Source organism: Empidonax traillii, unplaced genomic scaffold, assembly GCF_003031625.1.
Source record: "Empidonax traillii isolate 1590-97213 ecotype Southwest subspecies unplaced genomic scaffold, ASM303162v1 scaffold416:size516265, whole genome shotgun sequence".
In the NCBI taxonomy this organism is placed as follows: Eukaryota; Metazoa; Chordata; class Aves; order Passeriformes; family Tyrannidae; genus Empidonax; species Empidonax traillii.
The window spans coordinates 264,070-288,036 of NW_020955609.1; the positions used below are offsets into that span (position 1 = coordinate 264,070).

The window sequence follows — 23,967 nt, forward strand, 5'->3', positions numbered from 1 at the left end:
TCAAAAACCAAGTCCAGCGTTTCAGATACCCTACAGGTCACACAGCTTACTTCTCTATTTATTGGGGGTGGTTGGAATCTGTTTATTAGTTGAAATTTAGATAAAACTTTAGGAGTAAAGAAGTGAAGTTTATCAGTGGGCACAGTGTGGAAGATGTAATAACTTTTGGCACTACATTTTTCTCCTTCTTCCTCCTGAATCTCCAGCAGAGATCTTCCCAGTAGTAGGAATATCATCAGCCCAACAGGCTCTTTAGAAAAGCTGCCTTCTAGTACCCCAGTTGCTTCTTGCATGAACTCTACTTCTAGTAGAGAGCTAGTAAGTCTGGTTACTGACAGAATTCAAGCTAAACAGACCACGTCTCAGGAAAGGATGAAACTCATTCCAAGTGGTTGGGGTTTTCTATTCACTAAGTGGAGAAGACTTTTTCCCTATTTCTTGCCTGTGGCTGAAGAAGGAATAATGTTCTTGAGAACTCAGGAAACCTAAGGCAAGCTAGTAACATGTGAAGACCTTTGACTAGGTGAAGAATAGCCATGCTATCCCTGAGAACTTATTTTTTAGCATCAACAGTGAGAGAGATACAGTGTGCTGGAAGAAGGAATAGTCTTCTGGTCAGGGGAAGAATCTGAGACAAAATGGGCATTACATAATAACAATTTTCCATGATCTGACTTGAGTGATCTGGGGTTTCTGTGAATCATTAAGCCCAATTAATGCACCTTCAGGAAATTCACTTTCACTTAAAATCCTAAAACCAAGCAGGAGAATTGCTTCTAATAGAGCAATAAATAAATATCTACCTATTAAAAAAGCATAATCACACAGCTCACATTTTCTTTCTGCTTGGAGTGTTTGAGCTGTCAGTATAGCTTGCACAACCTCAGGTACCTGACAGAATGAGGTGGATCACTATAGTAATGTTTAAAGGAAAGTACACTACTAATTTTCCAGATGACCATTCAAGTGATCCCTTGGAATACTATGGTGCTTTTGCTTTGGTATTTCAAAAGGAAATTTATTGTATTTTTGAGCTTTCAGTCCTTAAAGTTTAACCTGGAGCTTGAGTTTCTTCTTCCATCATCATATTAAGATGACTGTATTCCTGTCTTAAGTTTGTCAATTATCATTATCTCATGTGACAGCTAGCAAGGTATTCAGACACAAATAATACCTTCATGAACAGACCTGTTGCAGACAAAACTGCAGGTAGCTGAGCTCATTCTCCCACGACATGTAGTGCGTGTTGTCCCCTTGGTGTCTGGTGAAAATTTACTTTCTCTGTTAACGTCTGCAGACCTTACAACAAGGAATTCTGCTCGGATAAGGGCAACCTCTGTACAGATATTTTCAGCATAAAATCATGTTTTGAAGACAGTGCCTACTTGGAGTCCTACCCTCGGTTAAATGAAAACCAACCATTTTCTGAATGTTGACCCAAACAGGACTTGAGCTTTGGAAGAGCTCTCACAATGTTTATCTTTAACTATAGTTTTTGTAGCCTTCCACGTGAAAGATGTAATCAGCACTGGTGATTAACTGTAGGTTCCCACTAGCTGTGCCCTTACTTTCTTGGAAAAAAAAAAAAAGGAATTTAAGTGTGAATCTCTTCCTGGTTACCTCCAAAGTTGTGTATAGTCCACAAAGAGGACATACGAAGATGATTTATGAGGATCACTCTTGATCTTATATGGCTATAAAGAATACATCCTGTTTACCCCAGTCAGAAAATGATGTGTTCTATTTACTCACTATTGAATTACCTGCTAGAATTACGTAAAAACATTATCAGGTTACTGAAAGTCTAAAATCATTGCCTCATTACAGTTTGCCATAAAAAGTAATACAAACTCTTTCCTTAAGTGCATTAATTATTCTCTTATTATCTTTTATACTGTTTAAACCCATATTTTATATAGAAGTTTTCTGGGTCCTATACCAGCAAGCTATAAACACTCTCACTCAACAATCAAGTAAGACAAGCTAGATGGCTACAGGGATTTAACCTTCCTTATACAGAGTATTATACAATATTGCAAAAAACCCCCATTTTCATTAGCTTTCGTGTCCTGAGATTTCTACTCCTCTTGGCTAATTTAGTAACCTAGAGAACATGGTGATGGTCTTAAAAATACTGCTATTTCCACGAAAAGAGACATGTGAATGGAAGGAGTTTTAAGGATTTTTTTTTAAACTGCTTTGCAAATTCTTTGCACAACAAACCTCGCCAATATGTAAACAGGGCTCTAGCTACTGTGTTTGTCCACAGCTAGAGCTACAGATGAACACAGTATAGTTGTGTGATGACAGGAACAGCTGACTCATTAGTAGAGAGCAGTGAAAGGTAATTAACCCTGGGAAAAGTACAGCTGCCATACGAGCTGTTCCTTTCTGTAGGATCTGATTAGAAATTAGTGTTAAACCACTGATTCTTTTAAAAAAATGTCATTGATAATTCACTTTCTCTCTCAGGTGTAGCCCCTGAAGGGGGCCTAGGATAGAACTAATGTACAAAAGGTCTTCTATCTAAAAAGATCTTTTCTCAGAGAAGTGCCCACCTGTTTGGCTGCTTCTGGACTTTTCTTAACCATGAATACTGTCCCAGCTTTCAATGTTTTGAGAACATCCTCCAAGTCTAGGGGCAGTGTAAAGAATGCACTGTCAAAATGATTTAAAGTAGAACGTTGTTGGTTGCCATAATGGAGTCTTTAGTGAGAATGATTATTTAAAAGTTACAGCTATTACTTCTTGTATCAGGACACAGCTCTGATGCAAAATGATGCAGACCTCTTCCAAATAAAACAAAAATGTGTCTCCTGGGTAGAAGAGCACAATAGATGAAAAACAAACACCAAAACCACCCATCGCCCCAGTTCTTTTCCTGCACACATTTTGGTGTTTGAGGTTCCAGCATAAGAGACAGAACCCATGATTTAATGTGACATCCAAACAACAAGCCAGACTGTTACATAGATATTCAGACACCTGATAAAGGCCTGTTTATCAAGAATGACATAACTATCACCTAAAATAGTAAAATTTCATTAATGTGCTATTGGAATTTCTAAACTGCTATTTATTATTTACAGCTGTCACATGCAAAATTGTTTTTGCTCGCCTTACTTGCTAAGATCTTCTGATCAGGACTGTAATTTTTTATACCTGTGTGATTAACACCAAGTGTAGGTAAGTGCTTTCACATGCAAATAACAAGTATTATTGAGGTCCACGAGTGTGTTCTGGTTGTTTTCAATGCAAACAGGCTTTCAATAGGGAGTCTGAAGGGTCACTATGTTTAAAGTGACAAAGTTTGTGAGACATCTCTCCATAGGATGATTTTTTCATCTTGCTGTAGTCATATTTGCTGCAATAAGATTATTGTTATTATATCAATATAAAGTAATATTACAAAGATATGTTTCTGTAGTGTTATTTTCAACTTAGCAGTGTTTAGTGGTATCTTGGGCTATTTTCTTGCCACACATCTAAGATCTTCACATTGAAAGAAACCTTTCTCTTTCAATTTCTTTTAAATTAAACACAGTACTCGCTTTGTGCAATATTTGAACTTAATATTACCACAAACATACATATGTATATTTACACACACATAAATACATATATATATATATATATCTATAAATACATATACACATATATACACACACACACACCTTATTGACATTTTCAACACTAGGAGCAAAAACAATTAAAAGGAAAACAGTTAAAGAGATTTCTTCAGAGAATGTTTCTCTATATAGGAAAAAAAGTGAAACAGATTTTTAAGATAAAGATCAGACAAGTCAAGAATCCAGTTACCTCAAGATTGCCTACTCTATTAGGACAGAAGAAAATGGAAGTGTGTTTTACATTATTTTGCCATTCACCATATCTTAGTTAGTACCTATTCTTCTCAGTATTGTCCTCTTTTATCTGCTCAAATTTGGTTTTAGTAAAAAGGCTTGCAGAGAACAAGGGAAGATTTTTTTTCTTGAAAATCTCAAGTCATACCCTTGAAGTATCAAGCTGAGTTTCAGAAGCAGTGAAAGCATTCCCAAGCTACTAAACTGATGAATGCATGATGATAAAAATAATATTCACTACCTTAAAGTATGGTTAGAAATGCACAAAGGCACACTATGTTGTTATTCTCATTTAGCTGAAAGGTGAACAGACTTGCTGACGGGCACAGAATAGATTAGTGGCAGAGGCAGGAAGAGAGTTCCAGAGTCCCTTTTTTCCAGATATTTGCTCAATCTTGGTGCCTTCTTTTTATGCCTATGACAGAAGACAAAAGTCATTTTAGGAAATAATCTTTGCCCCACTTTTGAATCATAAAACGCTCTGAAAAGAGGATTTAAACCACCATTCTAGATGCTGCTGACCTCTCAGCATAACTTTAAACAAACTGAACATGCTTTTCCTTGCTCCACTTACCTGACCCAAACATATGATGAGCAAAGTCTGTCCTGGGGAACATTTTTCATGCACATTTTGGTATCTGGCAGTTATTAGTCAATTTTTTAGATAGTCTTTACTACTTTGATTTTCAAGGTGTCATTTTTGTACTCAGTTTGGGTTTTTTCCTGTGCTCTTCAGCATGTTACAAAGATCTTCAGGGCAGTGCAGTACTGCAAGCAAGCCCCATTATCTCTAGCAGTTAGGGTCATTACAAGTCTTTTAAATGGTGGCAGACTGTACTTCACATGGCACTCTTGAAGTTAATGAACGTATGTGATTTGCATGTTGAGGGAGGGCACACTTCTTCCCTTTGTGTGACTTTCCCTTTCTTGGGACATGTTTGTCATGCTTAATGAAGAGAGCCTTGTTGTTCAGAAAGGGCAAGATGAATGCATCATAGGACAGCAGAATGGCAGTTATATTTCTTTTCATAAAAAAAAAAAGTTTTTGTTTTCAGGTTTATTGTTCGGTTTGACTCCATGTCGGAAAATATTCAATGAGCTAATTAGCCATGGGTTTTGTCCAGCATAAGTATTGTGATGTTCTCATTCTGACTATTAAAACATTCCCCCCAAAATATGTCTGGAACAGTCAGAAATCACAGGGAAGGAATACAGTAACCTAGATAAGGTTATAAGTGTTTGAGAAGTGACCAGTTTTCGAACCTAATCAGCTTCAGTACTTCTCTAGAGATTCAGTGCAACCATAACAGCACCCTCATAAAATTGCCCTTCAAACCCATCAATTCCTAACTAGCCTTCTGGAAGTCAAGCGCAGTACAAAGACTAATAAAGGTGGCTAAACAGCAGGTATGTAGCAACATCAGAGCCACACAGGGATCTTCCTGATACTGAAGAAGTCTGTAAGAGAGTAATTAAAACAACGTGATTTCAGTGTTCTTAGTTATACTGATCCGTGTGCTCAGGCATCTCCCACTGGCCTCAATCCTGCAACTACTGAGCATCCCTTTGATGAGCAGAGCATGGTCATTGCATACTGAGGTAAGTAGTGATCCCCTTCCAACAGTACCTCACAGCCGAGATGACTCCACACAGGAAAAGTCATCCTGGTCTTCTTAGTAAACATGTTTTAAAAGGAAACAAACCCTGTGTTCTAGAGTCAATGATGCATACTCTTTGAACTTTCCTTTAAAATTGCTCTGAAATCATAAGGTTGTTATAGTGTTGTTTTACTCAAAATAATGCATATCATTGTAACACAAGCCTTGAAGTTAAGTGGCTACTTTAATGAAACATAGTTACCATAGTTACGGGAGGGAGAACAGAGAATAACTTTTAGTTCTTTTGAAGCTATGAATTAGTTTAAAAAGGGGAAAAGGAATAAACAAGCATGTAAAAGTTTATTATTCAGTGTTTCATGCCTGATCAACTCTAAGAAAGGAAAACTCTCCCTAGACCAGGACATTAACATTTTCCAGCTGAAATCTATAATTGCCCATCAACAAACACAGAAATTACTTTTCAACTCCCTACTATGTCTGTTTTCATGTTTCCCCTCCTTTTTTTTTTTTTTTCTGAAGAAACAGATTTTTCCAAAGTTCTGCTTTCAGCATTTTGTTAATAACTGTCATTTTCCATCGCCTATGTTGCTATACAATAATGTTCTAAAGACAATAATATATTGCTTAGCACTACTCATGAAATCTGTGGTCTAGCTCTGTTATTCAATATAAACACTATCTTAAAAATGATGAGAGGGAAATGAGACTTTATCATAGTGAAGATGTCTTCTAGGACGAGCTTCATTGTTTTTCAGTTTAGCATTGAGATGTACTCTATCCCTGAAGTGTTAATGGAGGTCACTGCTGTTGCTCTACTTTGCTGTGTCAAAGCAAAAGAGTTCCTGCATAGTTGACTATTGAGAAACAAAATGTTCTTTCCAATATATCACCTTCAGCTTCTGAGTCTCTAGAGCAGCAGTGATTAACAGGACTTTTACAAAGTTTCTGTGTAGTTACAAGGACAGCTTCAATCTTCTGTCATTTTTTTGCATTAGCTATGATTATGCTTTTACCACCAAAATGCATTTATTTTAAAGGTAACAATACAGACTCAGAGAATAGCTTATGTTTCATCTATATTTATCAGCACTCACTGTACATTTGTGTCTTCATTACCAGGAAATATTAAGGGACATTGTGCCATCTATTCCTGTTTACAGTTTATTATGCAGAGATAGGAAACACTTAGCATGTAAAATGAATGTAGAAATTATTCCTGGATAGAAACACGGACATTTCCCACTCGTTGGCTCTTTCTCCTCCATCACCGGATCAGAGTGTAATTGTCAGTAATCAGGCCTGCTTGCTGCTGATAAAACCACTCTGAATGCTAGCAGCCTTCTTTGTGTGATGACTCAATTATTCCAGAAGTGCCTCATCAAATCTGCCCCATCAGCTGGGCTAATAAATAAGGAGAAGAAACTGGCCCCCCAAAGCAAATTATAAATCCATTTGCATTAACCATTTCGCTGGTCCATGATCTAGGCAGAAATAAGCATGGCAGATTGCGTTAAGCTTATTTGAATATGTTTATAATGTTTACAGCTTGCAACCTTTTTTCTTTTTTTTCACAAGGTGTTGGAATTATTGGTCATGAATAGCATCTAAATGCAGTTATGTTAATTACAGCAAAGCCTCCGGCTTCTTTGAGGGATAGTTTGTTGCTTAAATCAGGTGAAAGTTAAACTCTTCTGCTAGGTGAAATATGATCTTGCACATGGCACTGGAATTATTGCTCTGTTTAAAAGAGAGAATGAGAGTAAGTGAAGTTTTTTTACAGGTTCTGGAAGGACAACTGCCTGTGTTACCAGCCTGTCTTGCACTGATAATGTGGCCTCCTATTTATTTCAGGGAAGAAGTAAATGAGATAAAGTTTAGCCTTATAGCTGGGAAAGAAGATGCAATAGTTGAAACAGTAATAATTCTGTTTCCTCTGTACTCTGTACTGAACAAAACAAGTGCAAAGAAAAGTATTCTACCCAAGGAAGCTCCTTTCTGAAGCTCAAATTATATATAAAAAAGTATGTTTTCAGGCAGAGTCTTTCAGATTTCCAAGGCTGCCCGTACAGTGAGGCTGTAGGACAAACGAAATTCATTTAGTCATGTGTTGAATGTTATACATTCACTTCAAGATCTCTCTGAGGTTTGTGAAGAACTTTAGATGTGAAGTTACAAACTCCACTTTGTGTAGGATAAAGATCTGACTGCAGTCAGGAGCTAAATATATCTTTATATATTGTAATGGCATTTTTCATTTTCACGTTTTTTTCCTCAGTTACTAAATATGTTACATTACTTTGTCTTGAGGAAGAGAAATTCCTGTCACTGTAGAAACACAAGAAGTGTTCAGGGATCATAATGGTGAGCTCATTGAACTTTGTTTCCTTTGCTATTACTTTTATTCTGAGTTAACAAATCACAAACTGTAGTAATTTTTCATTTCCATATTTGCAATATATCGAAGAGTGACATGGTAAATAAGAGAAAATTAAATTCATCTGTTGGAAAATGAAAGTATTCTGCTCGAAAAAGCTTTTGGGGTCTTTTGCAGATGTAGTACAGCTTTGAGTATTGAAATTCTGACAGAGAAAAGAACTTCAGACATCATTTGAGATAATTTGTGGCTGTACAATATGTCTTTTCTCATAATTAAATTGTCAGGAACTCCAGTAATCTGACCTGAATGAGTAGACTTTTACCCACAGACAATGGGTCAACAAAAAAGGTTGTTTGAAGGGATTTGTCACACACATCTGATGTTGAGGATCAGGACCTAAACTGTGATTCACATCAGTATCTTGTATGACTCATGGATCTCAGTAGGATGGCACTTCAGAGTCAGTACAAAATCATGTTGCACTGGAAATGGCTATAAACCAAATAATGAATTGCAAAGGTTTCAGGTGACTTAACTGAACAATTACATCAACAAATTAAGCAACTCATATATTCCATCTTTGTGGTTTTATGAAATTTATAATTTTAGTTGAATTGAGATGGTTGAAATGGGTGAAAGTTTTCTTTGCAGTCAGGCAAGCTTTACCTTCCAGAATAAAAAATATGGTTCAGACACGTAGGGAGTTGAAATATAGGAATAATTTGCTGTCTTTAAATCCTTTTGAATTCTTTACTAAAAAAGACAAATGAGTTAATGGAAGCTATGAATAGATTGGGCCAAATGAAGATACATGGGGACTCAAGGGGAGTGACCCCACCAAAGAACCTTGACTGACAAATAAGTAAGTTAGCTCTGTCTGATTTTCATCAACAATGATCTTATCATCAAAGTCACCAGTAACTGAGCTAGATATTCCCTGTGGGCTCTTGAGGCTGAGATATTATTTTTTTCCAGTTGGCATTGGACACTTTTATCTGCACTTGCAGTAGCTCAAAATTTGGCCCATGGTCAATATCAGAATTCATAAAACTTAATAAAATAAAGAGTTTCTCCATAACTTTTGTGTTAGACCTTGGTAATTCTGTGAAATCAGCTCTAACCATTGTTTGCTGAGCCATCAGATCCCAACACTTATATTTGAAATCTAGCTTTCCTTTTGCAGTGTGGACAGGGGTGACACATAGTTTATATTCTATTAAGGGTATGTCACATCCCATGACACAGAATAATCCTACACACACTGTTTATAGCATGAGAGATGCATGACATTGTATTAGACTTCTTATGAAACACCATACCTTCAAACGTGGGTACTCACCCACGAATCAGCTGTATGGCAGCCAGCACCCTGTTATGCAAAAGAAATTGAAAATAGCACATTTAAACTTACTAATCATTAACTTCTGTTGAGATAAACACAGCAGAGGGGTCCAGGTTTTGCACTTTATATTAAGTCTTGTTTTTGTCCTACTATAACACTTTCTGCTTTACAAAGTTATCTGATGGTGTCGCATGCAAGGCAGATGGGAGTAAAAATAGCAAATGGCACTGTTGCATGTAGTTTTTCAGCACAATTTTAAAACCTGCTCTCCAGACCTGATCCAGCCCTAACTCCTTTTCAGTGTACTGGCTTATTATGTAAAGTTAAATGTGAAAAGTTTTGTATATTTTTTTTTTCTTGTCCTTTGTGCACTTTTCCAAGTGGATCTCAGCTGTGCTGTCTTAACTCTCAGTCCCTTAGGATGAGAGAGACAGCAGATGGGGTTAGGGCAGAGGGCTGATGCTTCTGACAGCAAACGGCCTGGTTGTTGAGTGGAAGCTGTGAGCGTCAGGAAGCTTCTTTTCCCCAGAGAACCAACTAACCACTGAAGAAAGTTGAAAATGAGCCCTTTGAGAAACGCTATTAAAAGTAGTAAAAAATTGCAATTGTGCAGATGATGTGCTGCTGTGTGGTTATTCGGATGCTAATGAGTTTGACATTAGGGAACTCAAAGGGTTTACAGCTACTCCCTTATGTGATTTAGTTCTTTATTGGCAATCTTAGAGAAAATAAATGAAAAATACATTGTTAATAAATACTTGACATGATAGAATTTTAGACAAAAATTTGGTGAGTTTTAGGCTTTAGAAAGAGCTTTGCTCTCCACTGTAGTTTTCTCAGAGATCTTTTGTTTTAGGTTTGTGTCTCTTGAACAAAGAGGAAGAGGCAGGTAGAAGGCTTTCAGACTCCTTTTGCGTTTTGTTTTTTTCATGAACGTTGAAATAGAATAACAGGAAAAGAGGCCTTTGAGGATAAACAGCATCTCTTTCCAGAAACATATTGGCTAGAAAAGTGCTTAAAAAATCTTCATGGTATTGGGATGTTTTGTTTTGGGTTTTCTCCCTTCTTTATCATCTTAAACCTCTTGTCTATTTCATTATTTGATAAAAGCTTATTTATTTTAATTAAAAATTATCGATGGGATGTAACTAATATCTACTGGGACATGAGCAAAAATTAGTCATTCAATAAACTCTAGTTTCCCTGAAAATTTGTTTAGAATGAACCTTTCCATTTTCAGAAACATAACATTACAAAATATCATCACATATCATTAAATGAATATTTAAAGTTCCAAAAGTTTACCTGCAAACTTTGTCATAATTGGAATAAGTTCAGTGAATAGATCTATTTTACTAAATGCACTGGATATGTGAAACAGACCTCTGAAATTGCAAGTGATACCAAAATTTTTATGTTTTAGACACTGGTGCTAGTAATTATGCCAAAATAAATTTTGTCCTTAATAACTTCTCATCATTAGATGCTCCCAGGTTTCAAGTGCCTGCAACTTTAAATGTTAGAAGGGTTTGGGTATTCAGTATTTCTGAATAAAGGGATCTCAGTATTGTACACTCAGATGCAAACTTCTGTGGCTCTACTTCCTCCACTGGTACTGCTGATTTAGCGTAAGGTTCCTCACAGAAAAGAATAAAAATTGAGCATGGAAAAATGTCAAGAATTTCTTTCAGCTGGCTTATGCTGAGAAGACTATCAGCCAGCCAAACTTCTAACTCCGATATTCAAAATCAGAAAAAATAAAACTGAGGTACTTCTGGTTTTAAAATATTTCAGAACACTTCTTATTTATTTAAATCATGTACTGAACTATTCTACTTAGTCAAAGAGGTTCTGATGCAATTAAAACATTTGACTAGGGATTTCTACATATAGAAACCATGGATTTTTATCCATGCAAGAAAAACTTTCCTTAGAGCAGATCTATTTCATGAGTTTGAAAGGGGAACTAACAATATAAAGAAAATATCATAAGGAAAGAAAAAAAGGAATTCTTTACACCTTTCGGAATCATCATTTATGCCTCTATACCCTATCTTTGTAAAACCTCAGAAGAAAATATTGCACCTGGATTATTTACCCATTTGATTTAAAGAGTGTCTTGTTTCATCTGGTTTTTGGTCTTCTTTAATTGTTTTGTTTGTTGTTGTTTGTTTGTTTTTTTCCAGAGAATGAATTTGAAGATTTTCTGTTAAACCAGGCAAGGCATCTTGGGCTAAGTGACGAATTTGGTCCTTTGGAATCTGCACATATTTTCATCAGGAAACACTCAAAGGTAGGATAATTTATTTAAAAAATGAATTTAAATCAAAATATATCTCTGTAGTAGTCTAGAATACTATGTGGGTTTGTGTATAGTGTCTCGTGCACTAAGAATGCTTTTCTCACATAACATCTGCTGTTTTAAGAACAGCGGTCTTCAACAGTCAGTATAGCAATATTGAAAAGATGAAAATGTTTGCAAATATGTAGAAATTCTAATTTTTAAGTTTGCAAATTACACTCTGTTAGCCTTACATACTGTCAGTAACACAACTATGTTGGAATCTATATGACTTCAGAAGTGAGAATATACTCCATAATACACTGCTTAAATTTAATCTTTGATGGATAGCTTGTAGGTTTTTTTTAAAATATATGTAATGCTTATTGTTTAAGTTTTTTAAAACTATATATCAGTTGGGTGGGCTAAAACTTTAGTGTATTTAAAAAGATCCCAAGGCATCAAAGTTTTTTTTTTTCTCAATAGTGACACTTTCTTTCTTCTAAAAAATTATATTTAATATATAATTATATATATAATAATAATCTGGGGGAAAAAAAGCCTCCAGAAACCAGCCTGCTCTGAGATGCATTTCAGCGTGATTTACTCTATAATTTTACCCCTAGATTTCATAAAGCTATGACTCTGCCCTCTAAAGCCTTGGTAAAGAAGACTAATAGAAATACTTGGCACACGTTGATTACCTAAGGGAATAATAGAACTATTTGCTGTAGTCGTTTGGCAAAAGGACATAAACATATGGCTTTGGTTTATATTCAGCACTGCCAGTTGTGCAAAGTTGCATGGATGAAGTATACAACAGCAGTGACAACTCAGAAATCAGAAGCGAGAATCAAAATAAATCATCCTCATTACAAAGCTATTCGAGCTTGCCTGTGATTTAAGGCTTATTTTATCACTGCATGTTTTCAAGTAGTGACTTCAATATAAAAAAATCTACTTCTCAAAAATGTTTACACCATTCAATCACACTAAAAAAAATGCCAAATTGTTGATGATTTATGTGTGTTATAAACAAGCTTTAAAGTCTGCATTCAGTAGATGTACTTATTTTAATTCCTGAGAAATTAATACAGCTGAACCAATTATTTCCATGTCATTCAACTTTTTCCTGGAGGAATCAGGCATAACACTGGGCAAACTAAAGCGAAGTACTAAAAAAAAAAAAAAAAGATGAGATGACCTCTCATTTAAGAATAATCAAAATCACAAAACAAGGCATATTTTTAGTGATAGTCTTTCAGAACGTTTGGGGAAATATTTTTTCTTTCTGGCCATGAACAAGTTATTAAAAAAAAAAAAAAAAAAAAAAAAGAGAAGTGCAAGAAACTTTAACCACACTACAAGCAATATTCCTAAAATTTTTTCTTTGGATTTTGGGTTATTTTTACTACCAGTAATCAAAATATACAAGCTTTGTCTAGAAGTTGCTATATGTGTTCTTTGCATTTCTTTCTCTTACCGTACTTCTCACCGTCAATCTACCATTAATACTTCATATTAAAAAAATTATTGTAGACTCAGAGAAAGACGCAGTCAGCACACAGATAACCAAACAGTGACCTATACTTCTGGACAGGCTACAGGAAATTTTGCTTTCAGACTTACTAATTTTTTTTTCTTTATGACATTATTATCTTTTTATATGCTAGAATCTTAAATGCGTACCAAAACCACTGAAAAGCTTGCCCTGAGTATGTTATTTATTGTAGGCAGAAGAACACAGGGTGTCATGTGCCCTTGGAGCACAGTACAGCACAGTCCTGTTTATAGTACTTAGCAGTGTCTAACTTCAAATTTGAAATTTGTGGCTTGTATTTGAGACTTGAGAATGGATTTATGTGCTTTAAAAATTGTCAGGGTTTCTTTTATTTCTGGCTGAGTTCACTAGGCAAGTGACAGTGAGCTAGAGACTTTTGTCTCTGTACAAACTAATGTAGTTCACAAATTAGGAACAGTAGACAAAAGGCATTCTTTTTCCAGACCTCTCAAAATCAGGTAAAGTTGGTCTTAGAGAAATTGTTTGCCAAACTTTGTTTCGGAAATCAGACATAGCTTTTAGATGGAAAATCAAAATGCAGTGCTAAAGCTTATACTCTAGATAACGATTTCTTTTCCTCTAGATAGTTACGCAAAAGGAAACAGATTGACACTCCAGTAGTGTGAAACCCACCCCAGGAAAGTCGTATTTATATGAAGATTACAATGAAAATTACAAAGTGCATAGTTCTTACATTAGCTCTTTCCAGGAGATGTATTTCACTTTTACCTACATCAGCAACACTGACTTCCCCATGTCATAGTTGATTTCACTGTAGTATGCTGTAAAACTATCTTACCAAGATAGTAGTATCAAATTAGTTTCTGAAATTCAAATTTAAAAATGTGCAAATAAACTGAAATAGTTGCTATTATTATTATTATTATTGTCATTAGTATCCTTTATTGCACATGCCCCTTTTCAGCTGTTAGTCATTTTCTTGGATCCTATTATAACATCAGTACATGCACATGTGCAGAGACAGATTCCAGGCAGACAAAAAAACAAACTCAGAGCCAAATCCTGATTCTCTCACTCAGGGAAGTATTTCCAGGTGCTGCTCTCGAGTCTGTTATCTGCAGTGGGATGGTACAAACAGAAGAAGGAACATTTGGTTTTTGCAGACAGGAACTCTGAAATAGTTTGCTCACAAAGTATGATTGCAGCTATTCCACCAATAAGTTAATCTGGAGAAACATGAATACCCTGTAGGAGTCAAATAACAAATTACTACAGGTTCAGCCAGCAGAATTTGTGGTATAGTCAGTGGCTCTAATCAGTCTTCTGTGATCTAGTTATTGACTTCTTCTGAAGTCTCAACCAACATTGAATGAAAAGTAGAGGAAGCATCAGATTGAAATTCACAGACAGAGAGCACTCGTAAACCTAGGGAGATTTGTTGCAACATGTTTTCAGAAAATAATTCAACAACAACATCCTCAGTGAATTCTGAGATCACAGAAACAGAGTATAACTGAAGCAGTATTTATTTCTTAGCCCACTTCCTTAACTATTTGGGATGTCATGGCTACTACCTGTATGTCATTGTGTTTCTGACTGTGCATCTCCCACTAATTCCTTCAATAGCTTCAAGTAATAGCTTCAAGTATTAGCTTCAAGTAATTTGAATAAAAAACTAATAGCTTCTTTGATAAAAAACTAATAGCTTCAAGTAATTTTGAAAGCAAAATGTTTAGATGAGTTTTAAATCCATCAAATCAGAGAATCTAGGTATAAGGTACAAAGATTAAGTGGACTTAATTCCACTATTCACTTGCCATTATTTTTGTGGAGCTCACCCCTAAAAAATATGGGACTATAATTCCATGTAAAAGTTTCCTAGCTAATACTTTATTAACCCTACAGTCCTGATGGCTAAAAAAATTAGCAGTGAAACATTGTGTGAGGATTTTGTGCAGACATGACGTTTTTATTTACTTCTTATGGATTCTTCTCTCAAGTCAGCAAACATATCTAGTGGAAGGGAGAGCTGAGACTCTCCAGCTTTGACAGCAAGAAGCACCTTCCAGTATCCATCCAACCTTTACAGGAAATAACAGTAATAATGTATGTCTCAAGACCTTCATAACAATTACCTCTAAAAATTGGACAGAATTTCTCAGAATTTAATTCTTGTGTTGTTACATGGGTGATTCGAAAGTTTGAATGCTTCTTTCCGAACATCCTTGTCCGTAATTTAAAGTAAAATCATCCCTCTGTAGTTAAAAACCAGAAATAAGATAGTTTGTTCACTTTTTTCAGTATCAGGCAGTCTCAGAAAAAGCTACCAAACCCAAAAGACATTGCATTTAAATTTCGAGCAAGAGAGTTCTTTTTGATGACACAATTAAGAGATTTCATTTTTATTCAGTTACTTCTGTGTATTTTTGGAGTTAATGTACAGAAAGTTTTTTGTAAATTAAAGTAGTTTTTATGCAACACAGACATAATGATTATTTTGATATATGTATGCACCAGAATAAAGTGTCCTATAAATTTTAGGTTTTAGTTGATAAAAACATCTCTCATAGTTTCAAACTTTTACAAGGAAGGAAAATCAATTGAAGAAATCACCTGCATTGATTTTATCACTGGTTTTCACTCTTTGTGTGTTTTTTAAATATTCATCACAATGCAACCTGCTGTTTAGACCAAAGTAACTGCTGTTCAGTAGAAGCAGTGGACACTTTTTGTTTCATAATTAAAAGAGCAGCAGTATGATTGGTGTGGTATTTATTATGAAATGATGACAAAGGAGTACCAGTGGTTTTAATAGTTTTAGCTTACCAGAGCTGTTGTTAATTTTGTCTGTAGAGTTGCAGGTAAAATAATGCACAGTGGATAAATAGTCTATATTGGTTTAACTGAACATAATATATAGTGTGTTCTGGAGTTGTTTGTCTCAATAGACTATAGTAATCAAAAGTAATGAACCTATTATGTGCAGGACCTTGGAGAGCATAGAATGGCAGTAAAAGTGTGGCACATAAAAGGTTTATTAAAGGAAATTAAAGTCCATCATTGCCACACCTGCTCCCCTATTATAAGTCTATGGCAGGTCAGTGCCTTCAATCACAACTCAGCATCAGAGAACAGAGCCATGTTTCCTATTACCATTGCAGTCACATTGTGAAAACTCGTTCTCCACGTTTTAAGGATAGTAACAAGTAAAGACTGCCATCAGCCCTACTACATAAACACAAGCCCCTCATGTTCCTTCCCTGATGATGATCAATATCAGATGTAAATTTAAACAGAGAAAAGATATCATTGTCTGGCTTTGATGATTTCCATCAATTTATACTTTCATTTCAGACATCACTAACCTGTGTTCTAGAATTAGACTTCTTCGAGTCCATGAATGTCCTTTTAAAATGCTTGTGTTCTCTCCTGATAATAGGTATTTTGATTCCAATAGCTGTTTATAATGTTCAAACATATATAAAAACAAGCAAACAAAAAGACCACAGGAAATTAGAAAAAAATACTTTTTGTTCCCTAGAAAGGCTGACTTTACTCTTTTTGTTTCTCAGGTCAATTTTGTCATATTCTGCAATGTACTTTCAAATAAGACCTTCAAAACATCTCAGTTATCTGAGTCATCTAAAGCTAAAAATAAAGCATACTCAAATCTCCAAACTCTATAAATGGAAAAAGGCACAAACAGAGCTTCTTGCATCTTCCCTCAGTTCAGTTCAGCTGATCCTCAGAAAGGAAGGGTGAAATAACAGACAGGATCTTCTCTTGACATTGGTATTTATCTTGCAGCCTTTTGCACGGAGAGGGATGCCAGGAAACTTCTGGTATCCTTATCTACCTGTCACCCAACACAGATTTGTAAATCAGATACTGATGTCTGCAAATGGATCTGCAGAGGCACGTGAAAGTTGTTTTGTCTTAAGAATACTTGGTCATCGCCATTTTTCAAACAGGAAAACTGAAATTCAAAGTGGAGACAGATAGTAAGATTCCCTCAGAGACTGAAGAAGAATCCCACAGTTCCTAATATTTTGCCTAGACAAACATTCCTGATATGAGAATCTCCCTTACACAAAAATTAAGTGTTACTTTTAGAAAGAAGAGGAGTTTGCCTCCCTGGACATGGTCAAAATGGCGCTGTCGTACAATCTGCTATATGTCACTACAGTTCTCCACACTATAACATGAAATCTTAATCCCTTTGAATTTCAGGGGTTTGCAATAAAATCCATGGATTGAAAGCCTGCCCCTACAATTATGTGTCTGGGACACATCCAAGACCAGAAGGTGCATATTTCCAGTGCTGGTTTAGATGTAGCCAAAAGTGTTGTGAGAACAGCTGATCTTGAAAGGACTCTCTTACTTCAGTTAGAAATCTTATGGCAACAGCTGAGTTTGGGGGGGTGGAGTAGAGGGTGTCTGAGCTTTTAAATTATTTTGCTTTTTGGTTTTTACGTTTTGTTTGTTTGTTTGGCTGGTTGGTTTTGGTTTCTTTTATGTGAAATACAAGCCTGGGCACTACATTCTCACAAAAACTCATATAAATCCCTAACTCACTGTCTTTAAGCAAAATTTAAAGAAGTAGTTGATTAAGTGGTGAGGTATTTAAAATCTTTACATGTGTAATTATGCACTGTCAAGCAAGAAGATTTCACATTTTAAGAATGAAGTTGTCAGAAATGCAGGTTCTAACACAGCTGTATAGCTATACTGCAGTTAACAAAAATGTAGAGTTCCTGTAGGCAATGCTGCTTTCTGGGACCTTTTCTTCCAGGAAGTAGATGCTGAAAGCAGCACTTATGAAGCATTACTCTTTTTAACCTTATGCCTTCAGCTAACACCTGTAGACCTTGTCATTAAACCTTCCAGACTCACTCATAACCATCACTTTATTAAACAAATCTGTATCGTTAAAGGTATCTCCTAGGTATTTACTAGATATTCACAGATGGCTTTTTATCTCTTTGACAAGATTAATAAGGCATGATTATTCTTTTTTCTATTACTGTCTAGCCTTTGGAAATGTAGAAAAAAAAATTGGAGTAATTTTTTTTTCTCAATGGCAAAAGGTGTGAATTAAAGACCTTGTGTTAATATTACAGATGGATGCAGATGGGGAAAATAAAAAGCTGCGCACACGCTCAAAAGGAACCAAGGGTGAGTTAGCAAGCATGCTCCACGACCCCGTGGCCAGAACACCATGAAATATGATAGTTCCTGTGCACAGTCCCTAATGTGCAGTAAGAGAGTGTGTAGCTTCCTTAAGGCTGCATTTTTAATCAAGGCAGGACACAGACTACTGGCATTAAGAGGCACGATGTTATTAGCTATGGTTTAAAGAAAAGTCAAAAAAAATCTACTGAATGCTATTTGCTTTGAGTTATTTTTCAAAGAAAACCAAGGCTATCCTTTCTATTATGAAAAATAAAGATTCTCCATAGGGAGTAAAACTAGACAATATTGAATGGATGTTTCCAAAATACTGTACCAAAACTTTGCCTTGGCCACCTGAATGTTTTTCTGTCTATTACCAATAATTATCTGTAAATTAGCTACATAAATGGTCCAGAAGTATATTTACTTTAATCAAAAGGTGCAGGTGTATGTGGCAGAGGAGAACTTTAGGGTTGTTTTTTTTTTTTAAATACTTGTCCTCATATTTCATTTGCAAAGTTATGACATAGTGTTATTTCCCAGAAATTCCTCTCTTTTTGTAAGGAACAGATGGAAATGCAGTACTGAGAGATAAACAGGCCCTTAATGATCTCAACATCTGGAAAACATGATTGACTAGCAATACAGCCCTTCCAGGAAAATAACTTTTTATTTTAATTCATACCACTTTTGTGACTCTTGATAACAAGTGAAAAATGGAAATACTTAAAAATAAATGTAAAAGTTTTACCTGTCCTGTGAAAATTTTTGCTTATGACTGTTTTCAGAGTGCAAAGAACTCACTCTTCACTCTGATTTTAATGAGATTTCTGTGCTCTCAGAATTGTGCAAAACAGACTTATTCAATGCATTGTCATAACTCAGTAGTTCTGGATTTTTTTTTTTTTTGTGCCTTTAGCTTTAAGTTATGGTCAGAATTAAAAAGTCTGGTTTGGCTTTCTTCTCTATTTTCAAATGATCAAAGGTATGAAACGTGCTGGACTTCACTTAGTAAGAGACAGACAAAGAGGGCTGAATACCACACACTGACTTCAGATAAGGGAATGAATACAGAAAAACCTTTCTAAAAAGGATAATCATTGTCATATCAAAACTTTCATGCAACCCTCTGTGATATTCTCTGCAATTAATATAAAATTCACATATTTTTCGAAAGTACTAAGACAGAGGACTTGGCAAGTCACTGAATAGAGAAGTTATTCACACCTCAGCATTAGAGTATGTCTTCTCAGCTGGTCGGGATTGGGAGTTTAAATGGTTTGGCTGGCTTAACAAACATTAATTGTATTCATTAAGGGTTTCATACCCTTTCCCTCAAAAAGCTAATAACACAATTTTAAAACTCATGGATTTTCTTTATATTTTACAGGCATGCACACACATGTACAGCAGTTAATGTATAAGAATATTTTTCCAGAAACAGAAACAACAGAAGTTGACTCTGCAATATGAGTAATTATTAGAGACACCTGTTGGCCTTGTCAATATGCTGTATATCATTGTGTGGGCAGGTATTTGAAAACACTAGCCTTCGGCATTCCAAAATTCAATTTAAATTCTGAAAAAGCAGAGATTTCAGTTAAAAAAAAAAAAAGTGTCTCCTCTTATACTTTATTTTTTATTATTATTTTCCTTATTGTTTACTGAACACCATATCCCAGGTTTTATGCATTCTAAACTAACTGTGAGAATTATATGTTCAGTTAACATTTGTCACTAGTAGCTATAAATCCTGTGGTTAGCATGAAATAACCACCTGTGTTTTGATAGCCACTCCTCTGTCACTACAGATAGGCAGGTGCAAGGTTACAGAAAGCACAAGTCTGGAAGTGTAAACTAATTAATTCTTTCCTGCTTTTATTAACAGCTCAAGTGGACTCTATAGCTCAAGAGCTCAGGTAAGAACTCACGTTTATTTCTTCAGTTCTATTTTCTGGTTATATTGATAAATTCATACCACTAGTATCTCTATAAAATAAAGAATCCAGCAATTGATGTATTATGTAAAGATTTAGCACATATCTGAAAAAGGGTACTTGATGCAGATACACTTTTTAGATATACCAAAAATTAAAGCAAAATGTTAGTCCTAATTATATAAGCATAATCAAAAGTAACTGGAAGTGGACAGGATTCAGGTGTGCTGTCTTTATCTTCAGCCTGTGTCAGGGATAAGACAAAAGAGTTTCTAGCCAATCATCAGATCTTTAGTCTTCTTTTTCCTGTAATATGCATTATAGTATCTCAATATCTGAATATTCTAAGAGATACTAACATATTTTTCTGGATGGCTTCTATAAAACTGATCTGTTAAGTACTGTAAATTCTACATGCATTGATGGCTCATTCTTCCTTAAGTATTTGTTAAGGTTTCATGGTGTTTGGAAGTAGCAGGGAGTACTTTACAAATTTGCATAATGCATTGTAGTCCATTCCAAACTGTAAACTATACAATGATATTCCAGATCACAAATATTCTAATAAAATTTCAACATTACTACTTTAATCTACCAATGTGGGCCTCAACTCCTAACAACTGATCCAAGAACTTAGAACAAACTCGGGAAAGACTGAGAGGTTATTCAGTAACAAATCTCCCCGACATAAAATATTTACAGGTACCTGCAAACTCCTAGAGTTAATAATCAAAATTATGGTTCACTACAGCTGCAATATAAATACTGAAAACGTTTTTGCAGAAAGGTCTTAAGAGATTTTTTTTAAATTACCTTATTTTCCCTACACTCACTTTTCATTACTTGCTACCGAGCTGCTTGTTTAATGACAGTAGGCATCCAAAATACATGCTTGTGTGTTCATCCATCTAAGGAACAGAAAAATCATCATGTGATTTATTTGATCAACCAAAATGCCACTACCTCTTAAGACAGGACATGATATATTTACAAGAAGTTATTTTCAGTGAACACACACAATATTTTAAGGCTTTGTTTTATGATAAAACTGAGGAAATTATAAGCTTCTTATAGATATTCCACGAACAGAAGTGTAGGCTAACTTTTTGGATAAATTATTCATGGTGAGTCACTCATTCAGCTCTACTCTGAATCTCATTTTTCTGTATGGCTTCAGTTTCCTGAGATTTAGTGCTTCTTCTTTTTCCTCTGTGCATCCCTAATTTATACACCAGAAGGATGCATTAATCCGAAGAGGCAGTCATCCAAAAATGAGGATGGTCCATGTGTTCCTAAGAGAAAAATGTTTGAAAAATAGAGGATGTACAAGTTTCTGCAACATCATGGAAGCTGTAATTTATGTATTATCAATTGCTATAGCTTTTCCCAAGCAACTTCGTTTTTCCCTATGCAATACATGCTGTCTTAGCAATTACTGTGTAAGAGATCACTCTGTCAGAGATGTGGACTACCTCCATAAGGAAACATAAATTGGTGTAAAATAGTGAAGTAAACAGCATATTAAAAAGCATTGTCCAGTCCTTTACTTGGTATTTCTAATTTTTACAGTACCAAATTCCTCATGGGGTATCTTTACAGTCAAGTGACTTTACTGGTATAGCAGTCAGGTGATCAACTTTTATGTATCTATTTGTCTATGGAAAAGTAGAGGGAGAGAGTCAGGGCTCCCTTTTGGAAACGTAGCCAATGGACTGCATTCCTATTAGTCATATCCATATCATTGTGGCAAAACTACTGAACATTCCTCAAGAATTAAAGACTGAAATAGTCTGTTATGTTCCCTGGATACAGATATTGAAACCCCTGACCAAGGTTCTAAATGCTGTGTTGGCTGAGAAATTTAAATCCATGCTTAATTAATTTCCCCTTTTCCTCTGGCTTATCCTATCTGACAAAGCACTTTTGCACTCCTTATTGAGTTTCTGTTACGAAGTGCCTTGGGATACTTCTACATGAAAGGCACTACATAGGCTTACATGCTTATATTGTATTGTTATTAATTTCATAGCATTGATTGGTTCTAGAGCATTTGTTAGCCTTTTCTTATTCTGTAACTTATGTTCCACAAAAGTAGAGAATAAAATAAATATAAAAGCAAAACAAAGAGTTTCAATCACTGATTAGATCCAATAATGCATGAAAATTTCTCTCTTCTAAATTTCAGGCACTGAAATCTTGTTTAATAGAGTTAAATGCCAAAAAAAGTCTTTTGATTTCAAGAAAGCTAAGATTTCACCAAGAAAACTGTGTAATGTTGTTGTTATTATCCATTTTCTCCTGAGAAATAGGATCACCTTTCTGTATAAAAAGTATATTTTTAGAAAAACTTGGCCTTATGGGGCAATCTGGATTTTGGGTTTGTTTAGTTTTGTTTTTTTCTGATTAATAAAATAACTAAAAATTTTTTTGCACTGCAGTGTGTTTTCAGAGGACAGTAATTTTCTTCCAAGTACTGACCACCTATACACAATTTTTTATGTGTCATACTTGCATTGATTTCAGGTAATTATATGTGTTAATGAATCCCAAGTTTCAATATCATATAAATAATTTTATAAAACATGAATACTGCTAACACTGCTGTGTTATTAGTTCAGATTTATTAGGGTTATTTTACTGTATCTCCTGCATACCCTGTAATATTGAAGCATAATATGCTAAACCTAACAAGCATAATATGCTAAACCTCTTCAGAAGAGAACTGTTTCTTCTCAAAGTCTTTGGCATTTACTTATTAAAAACATGGTTTATTTTTTTTATTTTGGAATGTAGTGCTGTGGTGATTTCATTGGTAGTTAAATTACCTTAAGCAAAGATGAGCCTTTTTATCACTAGCTAAACATAGTAAACAACAATATGTGGTAGAATTGAGTGCTGGAGCCAGGAGATCTCTGTCCCATACATTCAAGTTTGAATCTGACACCTTTTGGGCATAGAAGCTCCATTGTATCCATCTTCTGCAAGAAGCAGAATGAAGAGGTCTTCTCTTAGATGATTTAGTCATGGACCACTGAAAGGACCAGGACCTTCAGCTGTGTTCAGGATTAGAATGGAAACCAAAGGAAAGTGAAGAATATTGGAGTGATGTATTCTCATTACTGTGTTTTATTTAACAGATGGGATACAGTACAATGAACCATCTGTAGGTTATAAAGTGGCATCTGGGTCAGACCAAGGAAGAGCAAACTGGATTGATCCAAGTGCAGGACTGCAAAAGCATAGATCAGTTTGGCTAAGTCTGTATCTGAATAGAAAGGGTATTATTTCTGAGTTAGATACAGGTGAAAACAAGTGCTTCTGGCTTCTGTCACTAATGATTAATGAAGACTCCACAAGGTACTGGTGTTTCAAGGAAGGGAGAGTAACCCTGCTCTTCAGTGGGAATAGTTACACATCCCCTTACTCTCTACAGTGTTTCATCACTTCTTCAAAAGTAAGGAAAGTTAACTTCTTTATCTGGAACTCTTGTTCCAGGTGTTGCGAGAGATTTTAGATATTCAGAGAAGAACTTTTCCATGCAAGTGTATAGAGTTATGAGTATCTTGAACCCTTTGGCAGAGAAGGAAGTAATAGAGCAGAGCTGTCTGGATGTCTCCTTGATAGGAGGAGTAACTGGATACTTTACCCTTTTCTTGCTGTCTATTGATTAGGAGGGTAAGAAACCAGCAATGCAACCCTGCAAGCAAAGGTACTGAAGCATTTCAGAAGGTCTGTGTTGCTAAAATGTTTTCCTTACCTTTATCCATAATGTTTTAAGAGGCATGTCCATATAAATGACGGTATAAAAGTGTGACAGTATACTAAAAAGCATTTTTCTAAGTGAAGTAGTTATT

General features: G+C 35.3%; 1 protein-coding gene across 6 annotated transcripts in view; it reads left to right on the forward strand.

Moving 5' to 3' along the window:
* Positions 1 to 23,967, forward strand: part of ST18 (ST18, C2H2C-type zinc finger) — a 186,444-nt gene that overhangs the window by 101,381 nt on the left and 61,096 nt on the right. For 5 of the 6 annotated variants that reach the window (XM_027894102.1, XM_027894101.1, XM_027894106.1 and 2 more), the window contains 3 exons: positions 11,388 to 11,494; positions 18,125 to 18,179; positions 20,065 to 20,095. In XM_027894102.1, the coding sequence (XP_027749903.1) occupies positions 11,388 to 11,494; positions 18,125 to 18,179; positions 20,065 to 20,095 (193 nt within the window). The remainder of the gene's footprint in view (positions 1 to 11,387; positions 11,495 to 18,124; positions 18,180 to 20,064; positions 20,096 to 23,967) is intronic. The other variant, XM_027894104.1, reaches the window with a different exon arrangement.